At 37.7% G+C, this 15,524-nt stretch overlaps 1 protein-coding gene across 1 annotated transcript in view; it reads left to right on the top strand.

Moving 5' to 3' along the window:
• Nucleotides 1-15,524, top strand: part of LOC134745655 (calcium-transporting ATPase type 2C member 1) — a 54,217-nt gene that overhangs the window by 5,166 nt on the left and 33,527 nt on the right. The window contains exons 2-3 of the mRNA XM_063679777.1: nt 125-223; nt 7,575-7,740. Of these exons, the coding sequence (XP_063535847.1) occupies nt 125-223; nt 7,575-7,740 (265 nt within the window). The remainder of the gene's footprint in view (nt 1-124; nt 224-7,574; nt 7,741-15,524) is intronic.

Below are 15,524 nucleotides of genomic sequence, written 5' to 3'. Positions count from 1 at the left end.
AACTATCGCGGACGCGTGCGACGGATTTTACCTACAATGGCACCCGCGTGCCCGCGCCAGCTAGCGGACGCCCTTACTCTGTAAAGGTAGTTTGTATGTATGTTACATTTTGTATTTGTTGCAGCATTCCAACCCGGAGGAGCGGCGTGTGATCGACGTGGGAGTCGGCGCCGGCGACATGTGGATCAGCGCCGTAGAGGGCTCCATCCTCACCTGGGAGGAGGTAAGTTGTTTGCTACCGTTTCACTATTGGTGACATCCTTAGGGTAGCCTGCTTTGTTCAGCAGTGGACGTTTTTAGAGTAAAAGGCATCCTGTAGAACTTGTAGAAGCCATTAGGTTAGGTTAAGTTAGATTTATGACCTATCTGAAAATATGACGGTAAGTAAATATTCTTTATTCTGCACCATAAAGTTAAAAAAATACACAGAAAGCGAAATACAAGACTAGGTAACAAAACAACAGGCGGTCTTATCGCTAAAAAGCGATCTCTTCCATCTTTACGGCTGTACGGTTTTTGAAAAAAAAAACGGTAAAATGAAAATTTGACAAAAGTATTATTTTATTGGATTTGAGGTTGTGATGATAACTCGTCTTTCGTCTGATAGCAATCGTGTTTCGACTATAAATGTAGGCGACACGAGAGTAGGTTAATAAAAACCTATGAAATACCTATTTATTTCATGAGTAATTATCGCGGTAACCGAAGACAATATTAATAAAAACCTAGTCAAAAAAAATTCTAAAATATTTCTTTCTTTTCCCGTTAAGACACAACGGCGCTCGAAAAATGCATAATTTTTCAACCCACCCCAATAAAATCTTCATCCCTCACCTAGTCACCTCTCACTACCTCTTATTCCATGTTCCATTTTATGTAATTAATAAAACTCCATTAGACAACCTATATAGGCCACTTCCGCTCAAAACCCTCTTCCCGTCTAGGTCAGGAGCTGACCTTTACCCTTTAAGACAAAGGACCACTAATTGTCAATTAATACCTCGAGCTGCTCTAATGAAACCACAGGTCATCTACTATTTAGATGAAACATACAGGTTGTTTACCCTTATTTCTTTACACTGGGTTGTTTAAGGTACAGAGGTGAAGCAGGCTCTACTCCAAAGTAGTGAAACTGTTATTCGCCGTCTCCAAAAAAAAACGACGTCTCGAGCGAGATACGAACTCGCGATTTTCACGACACTGTCGAGCTCGCAAATGACCCGATGTTTGGTAATTATAGTTGGTGAAACTAAATTGTCAGTAAATAAGAACAAAAAAAACTATACTCAACCTTTTCTTTTGGGTGCTAGTAAGTACTAGTGTAAGACAAAAATAGTATGATTCTCTCTATCTATGTTTGAAATGAGACAGTCCTTTGACAAACTATAGATATGTTGTTAGGCAACTTATATACCTAGGCATTTCCGCTCAGAGCCCTCTTCCCGTGTAGGTCAAGAGCTAACCTTTACCCTTCAAGACAAAGGACGACTAATTGTCAATTAACATCACGATTCACGAACTGCTGGCTCTAATGAAACCACAGACCACCTATCCCTGAGAGGATTGAACATACACCGTACTTTTTTTCTGATTGCGGAACGGGTTATAAATTTAGCAGTCTATGTACGTAAGTATATTTTTATATGTGGGTATATTCAAGTCGTGTGTTAGCGTCAAAACTACTAAGCCGATTGAGGTAAGTGAGAAGTGAGATGTCAGCTGATTCCTTTTATGACGACGCAGGTGACGTAGGCTAAATTTTTAGCAGACTTTGAAAGACGAGCAGTTTTTCAAACGAATAACTTTTACTACGGTCTCGTTATGGATTTTTCACACGTTTTGTTTATTCAACCCTTATTCATACTCGGCGAGGTGAATATGTAGATCATTACACAAATTTTACTATAAAACAACACAGAATTCGCGAATAAAATTGAAAGCCCCATGGCATGGTCGATATCATATATCTGGCGACAAACGACATGTAAGGTAAATGTATAGGGAAGACCGTCTATAAGGCAATACTGCCTACAAGCCATTTCGTCGCTTTAAACTCTTTCGTTGGTACACATACCTACTCCACTTACAGATGGTCGGTAGAGCAGAAGGAGTGAAGCCCTCCTATCTTTCTGACTGTCCGAGGTGCGTACGGTCGGACATTTTATATGACGGTCTTTCCCTCATTGACCTTACCTATGAAACCGTCTGCTGTTCCACATAAATCTCGTGGAATATCGGAAGGATTCGAATAAACATCATGTGCGCCTAGGGTTGCCATATGGAAGAAATTAATGTTCTGATGAAAAATCCTGACATCACCCTAAAAACCCTGACATTTCTTGTAACAGATTGGACGTAGCATGAACGACGCCCCGGCGGCGCGCTGCGCTCTGCGGTGGGTCATTCCTAAAAATCCTGACACTTGCCAAGTCCTGCCGCAATCCGGACAAAGGGTCAAAACTCCTGACATGTCCGGACAAATCCTGACGTATGGCAACCCTATGTGCGGTTCATGCACAGTCTATGGGAGATAGTCAATGACTGAGACTGACGTGCGGGATTTAATTGCTGAGGACAAAGACAGGGAAGGGTTTACGTGTTGTTGATTATTACTGACTTAGCTGAATATTGCAGTATTACGTATAGTAGTAGTAGAAAAAACCGGCCAAGTGCGAGTCGGACTCGCGCACCGAGGGTTCCGTACTTTTTAGTATTTGTTGTTATAGCGGCAACAGAAATACATCATCACGGTTCATGAGGTATAGCCTGGTGACAGACAGACAGATGGACAGTAATAGGGTCCCGTTTTTACCCTTTGGGTAAGAAACCCTAAAAATGAAGATAAATACCATAAAATGTATTTATGTATAGATAAATGATTTTTTTATTTGCATTAATTATTTTTATATGATTTTCACCCAATGTCTTTCACTGGTATGCGTTAAAATTGTTAAATAACAAACGAAACCGTCAACGCCATCTATTCGAGAGTAGGCCAAAGGTAGTGGCGCCATCTGATCGAGAATCAAATTTTCTTGATTTTCGAGGCACGTTTTTTTCCTTAGTGTATCCATCTATTACGGAGATTATATCTATCTTTGGTACAGTATACAAACAATCTCGTTAAATTCATGAACAGAACAATACATTAAGTAAATATTGGACAAAATCAATCCAACTTCTTAGCATTATAATCTTATACCTTTAAACGAGCAATTATTGTATATATAACAAAACTTCCGTGAGAAGTGGTGTGGGTCACTCACGTATTTTAAGTCGAAAAACGCTCGACATGTTTCACTCCGTACCGAGGAGTGTCATCAGGAGCTTGCGTTGACGGTGACGGACCGGCGCAGACCTTGTCTTGTGTACATATATATATATTTATTCTGTGTTTCGGGGTACTTTTCGTTTCAAGTAAAACGAATTAAATACACTGTAACTTTACACTTAATTTAATGTATAAAAATAGTTTTAGCTTCATTAATGAAGCCCCTGTCCTAATTCTACCCTTGTTGTTAATTAATTTTTAAGTTTAGTTATCCGGTATTCTGTTTTTCTTTAATGAGCTATTAAGTGGTGGCAACTGTCCTGGTTTATGAATTATGTATAAGACACTAGTTATAAGAAACATGTACCGTTTATGCCCAAATAAACATTAAACCATCTCGGAAACGGCTCTAACGATTTCGATGAAAATTGCTATATGGGGGTTTTCGATCTAGCCAGGTCATATCTCTTAAAGCTGGGTCTCCCAGATATTTTAAATAATGAGACTGATATTACAAAATTCAAATTAAGTTATTTACCTGTATACGAGTCTAAGTCGCATATCTCACATAATTTTTTTTTTTTTTTTTATTTTTTTTTTTTTTTTTATTGATAATAACATGGAAAATACAACATGTGCACCATAATACAATGTTTCGCCAAACTGCGGAGCAGTTTGTTGGCGATGAGCTCGCTCTTTTATACATCAAAAGCAGGTACATAATTTTTGCACTGTCCTACCGTCCCAGCGTAGTCCTTTTTTTTTTTTTTTTTTTTTTTTTTTATCAAGTACCTATAGGTATATTATAAGTGGACATTGGATAAGTGAGCCATCGCTGGTGGCGCGGGCGCGGGACAGGAGTACAGCGGTGCTTAAAAATCTACCTTACACTAATAACTATGTTTTATTTTAAACTAACAACTCGTAAAAATACAGGTGGCTAGTGGCGCTGTATACATTATGGATAAGTACTTACTACTATTGTTTTATGGAGTTATCGAATTTATCTAACAATATTTCTTTCAATTTTTCTTTTAAGGTTCCTATTTTTAATTTGGGGTTACCTAGTAATATTGGATTTTCATTGTAAATTTTGGGGATTAAGTATTCTTGGGTTCTCCGTCCATAATAGTTTTTAGCTACAGGTTGATTCAATTTTACCATCTTAGAAGATCGAGTTACATATTTATTTTTCCTTTGTACTTTAAAATCATCTGTGGAATAAGTATTAATAACATTTAGGTACGTAACTTTACAATGCACTGGAAGTATTTTACAACTTGAGAACAGTGAGTCATACTGATGTTTATACCTATTCCTAGTGTTCCGTCCAACTAAATATTTAATAATTCTAATTTGAAGTTGTTTTATTTGATCCAAATAAGTTTTGAAGGTACGCCCATAGCAACTGAGTCCATAACTTAACAATGAGTCAGCGAGAGCATGATAAACAATGTGCAGGGTGCGCTTGTTGACTATTCTGCTTAAATGATAAAATTGACCCAACACAGATCGTAATCTATTGCATACCTGATTAATATGCAATCTCCAGTTAAAGTGTTTATCTATTAATAATCCTAAGTATCTGAAGCTATCAACTAATTCTATTTTACTACATGTGCAATTATTTTTATTCCCGTGCAGACATTCATAAGTATGTCCTGTAATACTAATATCCGTTGAAACTATTTGTTTTGCTTTTTTATTATACGGTGAAAAGATTCTCATACATTTAGTTTTGGTGGTATTCAAAATTATTCCATTGTCATGCGCCCACTTGGTAACGTTCTCGAAATCATCCTGCACTTTGGTTACCATGTCCACTACATCCTCGCCGGCGAGCAGCAGGCACATGTCGTCCGCGTACATATAGACATACATACATATAGACCTTACAATTAGCTCCATGCATGAATTTATTTTTATTTTTGGATTCATAATTTATATCGTTGGAACACCGGAAATGATAAAAATACTTTTGTAAACCTTAACATTATATTATTAAAAAATATTTAAAATGTTGAAAATTTTTGAGCGGTTGAAACGCTTATAATTTTTGGCGCGAATTCGACAGAGCGTGATGACGTCACACGTTGGGCGGCCCAACTGACGTTTGCTACTAATGACACTAATCTGTCGAACGCGTGACGTCACGTGGCGTTTCGAGCGTTTCGCTCACTAGCTTTTCGCGGGCAAATTTTTGTACTTTTTATTTATAATTTTAAGTAATTAACCCTTAAATGCATGATTTTTTGTATAACTTTTTAATAAATTGAAATAGATGTGTCATGTTGTATAGATTGAGGGAAAAATAAAGAAAAAAATCATAGTATTTAAAAAAACCATCAAATATACGATGCATATATACATCATTATGCATTTAAGGGTTAAATGGTAATTTAAAAACGGAAATGCATTTGTAACATGATATAACGGTAACAAACATCCGAATAAAACATATTTCGTTCAAATATAAACTTCATGCATGAGGCTAATTATCATAAACCGGCTAGCCGTGAAAATGCATGCATATAAAGCTATAAACAAACACACGTAGATACTATCTGACTGTACTGTTGACGTCAAAGATAGTTTTACACTTGCTCCTTAATCCTTTGTAATAAGGCGAAAAATGTGAACGTGACATGGGAAACCAGATAGTTCAGTGATAAAACCTTATCATGCCGGTATAGATTTTTATTACATTAGCTTGGATTTTGGGTAGCGTATATTTGTAGAATTATCTTATCTTACAAGAGAGATTCTATCAATGAAAGTGTACCACGTGTCCGCCGCGACATAAACCCTATACGTTAAATTTCTCTCTTGCATGGTTGTAGCAAAAATAAAAGAGAAAAAATCGCAAAAAGATTAAAGGTATTGCATACGTTGCATTGCGTTCAGTTTGTCCCTATCTTAAAGGTCTTTTGTATATTGTCCGGGTAGACACGGTAATGCCGGCATTACCGTACACACAACTCGTTTTCGCGAAATACAACAAAACAACACAAAATTTCGACCAAATCGGAAAAGGACGAGACGAGAATGGTATCAGGTTATAAGCAGCGACTTTTTCCTAGAAAAAAAACGCACCAATTATTGTCATTCATAACGGTATAAGCATTACCTTCTTATTTTAAAGTACTTAAATGAAAGCTGGGAAATTTGTTCTTGTTAACTTCCATCCTTGCGCATATTTTGTTTCTTTACGACTACGTTTCAGTAGATGGGGTATCTACATATTTACTCTACAAAACTTGGCGTATACTCCAGCCCACATCAAAGCAAGCAATTTAGTTGCCAGAGAACTTAAGCACCAAGCATCCTCACCTGTGTAGCCGCTGCTTTCCGTTTACAAAACATCCTATCTTTGCGTAAAACACGTGGCAGATACGTCCTTCTTCCTATGAACTAATATGTTCTCCTTTTACAAAGACCGTATGTCATAAGAAAACACATTTGCGTTTACGACTTTTCGTAAGGAAGGCTAGCTTTTAATTTACTTCAATCGGTGTGGAGTTTACATTAGTGTAGGGTGGCAGGGTGGCATTTTCTGAGCTATGTATCCATACTAATATTATAAATGCGAAAGTGTGTCTTTCTGTCTGTTACCTCTTCACGCTTAAACCGTTGAATCGATTTAGTTGAAATTTGGTATTGAATTGAGTCCCGGGGAACGACATAGGGTAGTTTTTATCCCAGAAATCATCATTTAAGTTTTTATGGGAAATCGATAAAAAGCGGATTGGATAAAAATACTAATTCCACGCAGACGAAGTCGTGGGCAAAAGCAAAATCGAACTTGTCGTGGATACTACTTTTATGTAAGTGACTGTCAACTGGCCTTCCTGTTGGCCTTTGTGTTGTACGGTTGCGTTAGTGGCCCACAACTGGTCTCGCCGGAAGACCAGCGCTGACTTTAGGGTTAGCATTATGGTGAGGCGGGACCATTTCGTGGTAAACTAGGTATATACTTTTTGTCTTAAATATACTTTTTCTTTGTAATACGTTTGTATGAAATGTAGTTTACCATGAATAAATGAATTATTCTATTCTATTCTATTCTTCCAACACGGCGGGTAACTACTGAAATTAGTCTGGTTTCCTCACGATGTTGTCCTTCACCAAAAGAGACTCTTACAAATATATCCTACAGAAGTTCTGAAAAACTCATTGGTACGAGCCGGTGCTTGAACCCGCGACCTCCGAATTGAAAGTTGCTCGCACTTACCACCTCTAGGTTACCACCTGCTTTCGGCTACATCCCATTCAACTGATTAAACTGCATCTATCTCTTTCATAGGTAGCCGACCGTCTCCATGTAGATGTCCGCCGCGGACTATCATGGCGGGAGGCGAACGATCGTATGAACTTCGTCGGACCCAACGAATTCCAAGTCAAAGAAGAGGATCCGCTGTGGAAGAAGTATATCGAGCAGTTCCAGAACCCGTTGATACTGCTGCTTCTTGGTGAGTGATGTCTCTTTCTCTCACCAGGTGTTTTATACAACCGCCTCTTACCCACATGACCAGTTCAAGGTGAAAGATGATCCGCAGTGGAAGAAGTATATCGACAGGTTCAGAACCCGTTGATGCTGTTGCTACTTGGTGAGTGGTGTCTCTTTCTAGTATACATCTGTCTCTTTTTGTAGTCCGCCACGGACTGTCATGGTGGAGGCGAACGATCATATGAACTTCGTCGGGCCAAACGAGTTCCAGGTCAAAGAAGAGGATCCGCTGTGCAAGAAGTATATTGAGCATTTCCAAAACCCGTTGATACTGGCGCTACTTGGTGATTGCTCCTGCTGACTGTATGACCCTTGCCAGGATTAATATTTACTTCGAGGTCGCTCGATAACCTTGGTTGTGGGCAATGGTAGCCAAGATAGCCAAGTTTAAGTGGGAGTGGTCACACTACGAAGTGGTTGTTTAAGTATTGGGGAAAAATCACTGCGAATTTTAGACAAAATGTTTCTACAGCCGTGCGGCCGTGACCTGATATATCTTCCGAGCTACTGGTACTGGCATTAACATTTAAACTTTTAATGGGATTGGCTTACCTGTCTGGTCAGTCTTATTAATACTAATGCCCAGTTAAGGGATTGTTTATAAATTTAATGACATTTTAAATGGTGAATACGACATTTGGCGAATAGGAAATTGATGACGTGTGTCAAATGTGGTATTTCATGATTGGTTAGCGTTAATATGTGTTAAGTAAATATTGTTACTGTTATAAATAGTTATGTGATCAGCCAAATCACACGTTTATATTTTATTGTAAATAAAAAAAGCTTGGTTTTTTTATTACGGTTTTTTGTAAAATAAACCTTATGCAAAGGTTTATTTTACTTCCCGCTTCATAAAAAAACTAATCGATTGATTTGTCACTCGTCAAAATATGAAGGAAAAACGGGGTCCCTTTTTTTTGACATAATTATTGAAAGTCATAATGTAATGATTGTCAGATTATAGTCATAATTCTACTCAACATCAAAGGTTTGATAGGATTCCTCGAGGAGCTGGGCTGGCAGGACTAGCCCACCACCCCCATGTCATTCAAAATAGGCGCCAGTCGTCGAGTTGCGGAAAATCGCCCGAACTACAATACAATATTCATAATTCTGAAACCGTTAACTTTTAAGGATTTTCATAAAGTTATCCTATAGAGGGGTTAGGTTAAGTTTGTTTTATGGCAATCCGGAAAAGTTACGCGTTTCTGAGAAAAAACAAATTATGACCAACGAAAATGCGGACAAACAATACATTATGACTTAAAACTTTATGGGGAACAATAGAGACCCAAGAAAAATACACGCTGCACTGACCTCAAGTGACCTGGGTTAAGGCCTGGACAAGTGAATGATAATGACCTTACTTTCATCAAAATCATCTCACCAATATTACCATTACAATGCAAACATCCATCAGACTGTTTATGTCAAAGTTAACGGTACCCAAAGTACATAAAAACTACCTTAACCCGAGGTAATTTATCGAACCTAAGCAAGGCGAGGACCTATATAAGTCGAGAATGCCAGTATTTCAGTCAGCCTACACAAATCCATAAAGGCGAAATGAAACGTGATAATAAAACGAGTGCATATTCTCAAAATACTTAATAGTGACATTTCGAAATGTAACACCTGAGACTTGGAAGTCTGCCAATAACTACCGGTTCTGCTTTCAACACAGGCTGTTGGTGGTTATTGCTGAGATATTGTTGATTTTTAGCAAAGAATTTTTGAAAGATACGGAATCATATTATCATGATAGAAATTAAGTACCTAATGAGAAACAAATTCAAATAAATTTAAAAAGTGCAGTTGTGCCTATCTTCAAAATCGGTCATGTGATTCCTGAAAACATTAGCTCTCTTATAATGTCTGATTGTCTCTCACTAATCTATTCTATGAAACACCAAAATTTGTGTTTTAGGGTTCCGTATTCAAAGGGTAAAAACGGGACCCTATTACTAAGACTCCGCTGTCCGTCTGTCTGTCACCAGGCTGTATCTCATAAACCGTGATAGCTAGACAGTTGAAATTTTCACAGATGATGTATTTCTGTTGTCGCTATAACAACAAATACTAAAAAGTACGGAACCCTAGGTACGCGAGTCCGACTCGCACTATTATGATATAGCCTCAGAAGACCCACAACCATAAAAATGAAAAATCCGACTCGCACTTGGCCGCTCTTTTCAGAACGTTCTCTGTATTAAAAAAAATGCGTTAAATGCTTTAGGTTAGGTCACTAATTGATCTGGGAAACGATATGTTAATTAACAATGCCTGTGATAATCACTTTTATTGTACGAAATTATACCTAACTATATTATTTAGCAAAGTAGTTACATTTCACATTATTTATATTTTTAGAAACTTGCGGCTCGTCTGGATTATTTGGCATTAGCCCGGTTCAATTCCCGGCTGAGAACAATTAACTTTCTTTTATTAGATGTTTATATATCTGTTCGGTCTGTTAAAACTTGCAAAACAATATAGGTAGCATCTCTATTTTATATTATCGCAATTATCACATAAGCGATGTACAATTATCGACCGAGCGAAGCAAGTTATTTATGTGTATCCTGCAAATATTATAGATGTCAAAGTTTGTACCTATGTTTAGATAAAACTGTTGAACGGATTAAGATGAACGAACGGTACACATATTGTTTATAACCTGGAAAGGGGCATAGAATTATTTTATTTTATTTTGTAATTTATTCCCTAAGGTGGTGGAACAGTTATATTTTTAGACGATATCTTTAGTTAGTCCGATTTTAAGCTCTGACGTGAAAACTAATTTAAAGGGGCCCTTTGACTATAAGTCCGCCGGACGATATCGGCCTGTCAGCTGTTGGGAACTGTCAAATTTTTGTCCTAACTGACAGGCCTATATCGTCCGGCGGACTGATAGTCAGTGGACCCCTTAATAGGTATATTTAATTTTTAATATTGACTATTCACGTTGCTTACATTCGCAAATGCGTATACGCTGCGCAGTTTAAACCTGTATTGCAAACGTAACGGTCATCGACCTCTCAAATAATCTTAATTTACCGATATCCGTCATATTTTTTGCTAGTCAACTATTGCCAACACATTCGAGATCGCAACGGGCCTTTGAATCGTTAATTCATGTAGGTAGTCGGTGTACTGCACGCTAAATGATAATGTGTCACATAGACATAGCGCGCTGTGCGCCCGTGAGGGACAAAACATACGCAATGCGACGATATGATTGGTCGGGTAGATTTGTAGCCCACCATAAACCATACTAAATTTACGGTGGGAAATAAAAAAAATGTGAGACTGTGACAAGGACAAACAATAACAGCGCTTTCTCTGCTACTCCCACTGAAAGATACATAAGACTATCCCGTTCGGTCATTTCACCCCACCCCTCATGACCGATCCAGTTATACTAGATTTATGACGTGTCATCATCAGCATCATTTTATAATGGATGTTGTATTGTATTGGTGTCTCGAGCGCTTACGTCATAGTGACGTCACTGACAGGAGTCAGTCGATGACAGACCGCGAGCAGAGCAGTCGTGTCACGTGATGTTTGGGTTGGCGAGCCGTTGGAAATACATTACATTTACATCGTATGATTTACTGTGGTAAATACAGAACATTACAGGTGTTTTAGTTGCAAACTAAATATTCGATAGAGAATACACACACATTTACATAGATAGAGTACTCATTACAAAAAAGGGAGTGAACAAACGAGTGATTTAGGTGTTTTAAAGTTTATAGTTGTCTGTTAAACTTGGTATCCGGACGAAAAGGAAAGGAATTTTAAAATCCCGCTGTTAATATACAACATGTTGTATGTCGTGACCACAACTCTGGCGCCAGTACCTATAAAAAGTTATGTTTAAAAACCTATCAATTAATGTGAAACACCACACACGTTGACGATGGCTAAAAAAGTGCTTGTTGCTTGCGATCTAAGCGTAATTAACACGAAACATAAAAACGTATGCATACTTGTGCGTATACTTGTGCGCTTACTATGCGTATTTTTTTATAATATCGCTATTTGCGAATAACACCGGTGTGACGACTAACAGCTAGACAACGGCAGCTAAAATCGCAAACCTCGTAACTCCATTTTAACGAGATTAGGGATTTTGTACTTTAGCGAATAACATATAAAGTTTCATACCTTTCGAAAGAGATAAGAGGTTTGCGTATTTAGCCGATCACAAGTAACCGGTCATTTGTGGACTTTATTTCTTTGCAATAGAGATCACAGTTGGTCTGCTAAATGTGTAGACGCCTGCGTGTGCCAATGACCCCGCGGCGACTAGGTGATTTATCATTATATCCTCCACTGACTTTAACTATGTCATTGTCAATAAAATTATTAGGAGTCAACATAAATAGGTAGTGAAAAAAAAAACTATTGAAAAAAGGCAGGGAAACCAACAAGTACGTGTAGAAGACAGACGGACAGGCAGAAGGTGAACATGTAAATTGTTCCACCGTAAAATTCCATTCCTTGTGATAATGAAGACGTGAGAAATATTATTAGGAATTTACCAGTTGCTCTCCGGTAAACGAATCGTGAAAATACCTAATTATTGCGTTTAAAATACTCAAACTACGTACATTGGCATAGGTTGTGGGTTGCGCAATACCTAAGCCTCTTGTCAGGAAAGTCTTATACTCAGCAGTAGGAATATAGGCTGCTGCTGCTGCTGATGATGGTGATGATGTATGAAAACGATAATGCCGTAAATGCCCCAACTTAAGTACCCATATTAGCTGTACAGAGAAGTGGAAGTGGAGTGGAGACCGACTGTCCAGTGTTATTGATACGATCCATTAATAAAAAATGTTTTTCAATCCATGCCTCATTGTTTTATGCCATTGTTATGTGAGTGAGATTAACTGCATCTTCTCATAACATAAAGACAACACACAGCCACCACCGTCCGCAAAAACACCGCAGTTACAGTCAAAACAGAAATAGGCACTTTGAAGGTAAACCGTCACATGAACTAAAACAAATATCATAATATATGTATAGTATGAATTATCTCAGATGATTTTTTCGGGCTCGGCTCCTAATCTGTTAAACAAAAGGTATTGTTTCCTTTATGCAGTGTTACACTGCTTAATGCTAATAGCTCCGGCATAAGTAACGGGAACAGGCCCGTTTAAAAAGCAAATTTACCATTCTATTTATATGGTTCAAGTTCATGAAACAGCCCATTCGGAGATAACACGTTTTGTTGTCTTCAAAGAAAAGCCCACCCTGATTGTTCTCTGATTGAGCTGTCACATAAATTTGAACCTTAGTACTATCAGGATAGTTGCTTTTTAAACGACATGGCTGCTTTGGCACGTGCTGAAGACAGCTCTTAAAAGAAACAATAGCTTTTGTTTAACAGATTAGGGCCCAAACCCGAAAAAATCATTTGAGAAAATTCATACTATACTTACGAAAGAAAAATCTAAACAAGAATGAAAGAAAGAAACTTATACTTGAGAAATGGCATATGCGGAAGATACTGGTTCGATCCCAACTCTGACAAACTAGAGGCCTTGGTAATTTTTCTTCTTTAGACGTATGGAATTTATTTCAGTTTATAATTAACATTGTAGTTTATTTTTTTTATTTTATTTTTTATTATAAACTGATCGGCGATTGGCCCTAGTCACACCTGATGGAAAGTGAAGACAGGGCCTAAGATGGAGCTCACCGGTTCAGTAACAGTCTATTCACTCTTGTTTTAAAGATACCGAGGTCATATTGATCAGGGAACACAGATGGCGGGGGCGCATTCCATTCCTTAAAATTTCTACTTAAAATAACAGAAATCTAAACTGTCATAGCTAAAAATAAAATGTTTCGATTGGTTCAAGATTCTTTGGTGTTTGATATAATGGATGGGATATTATTTCATTAATAGCACAGTCGTATTGATTGGTTTCCTAAAATAGTTTTTAATAGATACCTTGGTTTAGAAAGGGTAAATATGTATCATGTGTATTGAATATATTTTTGACACACACACACACACTTAATTATCTAGATTGTATACGTTGACAAATTCTCATGATCATAGGTTGATACTTACAAATAATACATTTTGCTAGACGTGCTGTTAAATCAAATCTGTCAAGCACTAAGTTTTGCTGTCGTGACAGGAGTCTGAGCTTAAATGATTGTAATCCTCGGATGTAAGATACAGATCCTATCTCATCCCAGCTGACCCTTGAAAGGGGCAACCCTGGCTTTTGAGATTAGATGCAATGGAATATCCGAGGTAGGTAAGGTTACATACATATATGTAGTTGATCCTGAGAGGCACGAAATATACAGTCGCCATCAGATATATCGGAGCGGCCAAGGTGCTTACAAATATCTGAACACGCGTCTATTGTCAAGGCGCTAGAGTGCGTGTTCGGATATTTTGAGCACCTCAGTCGCTGCGATATATCTGATGGCGCCTGTGATATTGTGTGGGTGCTCATTTTCGAAGTTCAGAAAAGCCGATAAGGTGAAGTCCAAAGAAAAGGTTTTTTATTTGTTTTTGTTGTCTATGATATACCTATTTGTATTCTATATATGTGAGGATATACATCGCTTGGGACTTCGTTTGCGTTAAAATTGTTTTAAAATTTCAGTTCCGTTTTCATCTCATAAAAGTTGTAATTCAAAAAGTTATTTGTTAAAGGAGCTTTACAATTTTTACAATGATGGATTTTTTAATTACTGATACCGTCAAGCGTCAAGACTTCTGAGCCAATTTTATCGAATCAGACATAGGGTATCCTAAAATAAAAACCCTAAGGGAACAAAAAAAAACACTTTATTTGTGATATGATTTAATATTGTCCGATTACCGCGATAGTTACTCATGAAATAAAATTATGATGAAAACGGACTTTATCGCGTATATTGAATTTATAATACTTCCCGACGTTTCAAACTCTTTACAGCGTTCGTGGTCAACGGGTGGTCTCCTGAATTGCAGGAGGGTATCCCAATATGACACCGGCAAGAAACTCGGTGGGACATATCTTTTCAAAACATATTATGTATACTCAGAATATACGCGATATAATCAGTTTTCAAAGTTTTATTTCGTGATATGATTTGTCAAATGTACATTATATGACGTAAAAAGTATTTAATTTATAGACTTTAAACTCCGCTAGTCTTGTACCTACCTCTCACGTTTTATTAATTCATATTGCTTTCAGCACATGTTCATGAATAATAACGTATCATACTCTAATTCGTTATGCCGGTAGTAATTTAGGGCAATCAGCAAAGTGGTGACGCATATGTATACATACGGTAAACTTTAATGAGGCCATTGAAGTATCCAGTCTTTGGCCCTCTTTTGTAAAGTTAACATAGCTGCCTGAAGAGAGTGAAGAGTCACACGAACTAAAAATTGTAATACAAAAAAAAAATGAGCGAGTAAAAATTTCACATACAAATATTCTATTCGCTCTATAACTAACTACTCTAACTAGTAGGTACCAGACATAGATATATGTTACTTAAAAGCATGTCGTTTTAAAATGAGAGCGTAACATATCGATTGTATGGGAGCGGTTTATTGGGGACGGGTTCGTGTGACTCCTTTTTTTTTCGGAGTGGGAAATGCATTTACGCACCCTCCCCCCGGCCGCGGGAATGCCATTGATGGGTGGGTGTGTGGGACTCGCCGCTCCTGTTCCCTCTCGGCGAGAGGGGAGGGAGAACTTGGCCCTA

The sequence above is a fragment of the Cydia strobilella genome, chromosome 11, assembly GCF_947568885.1.
Source record: "Cydia strobilella chromosome 11, ilCydStro3.1, whole genome shotgun sequence".
NCBI classification, from domain to species: Eukaryota; Metazoa; Arthropoda; class Insecta; order Lepidoptera; family Tortricidae; genus Cydia; species Cydia strobilella.
This window is presented reverse-complemented; position numbering and strand designations above follow the sequence as displayed.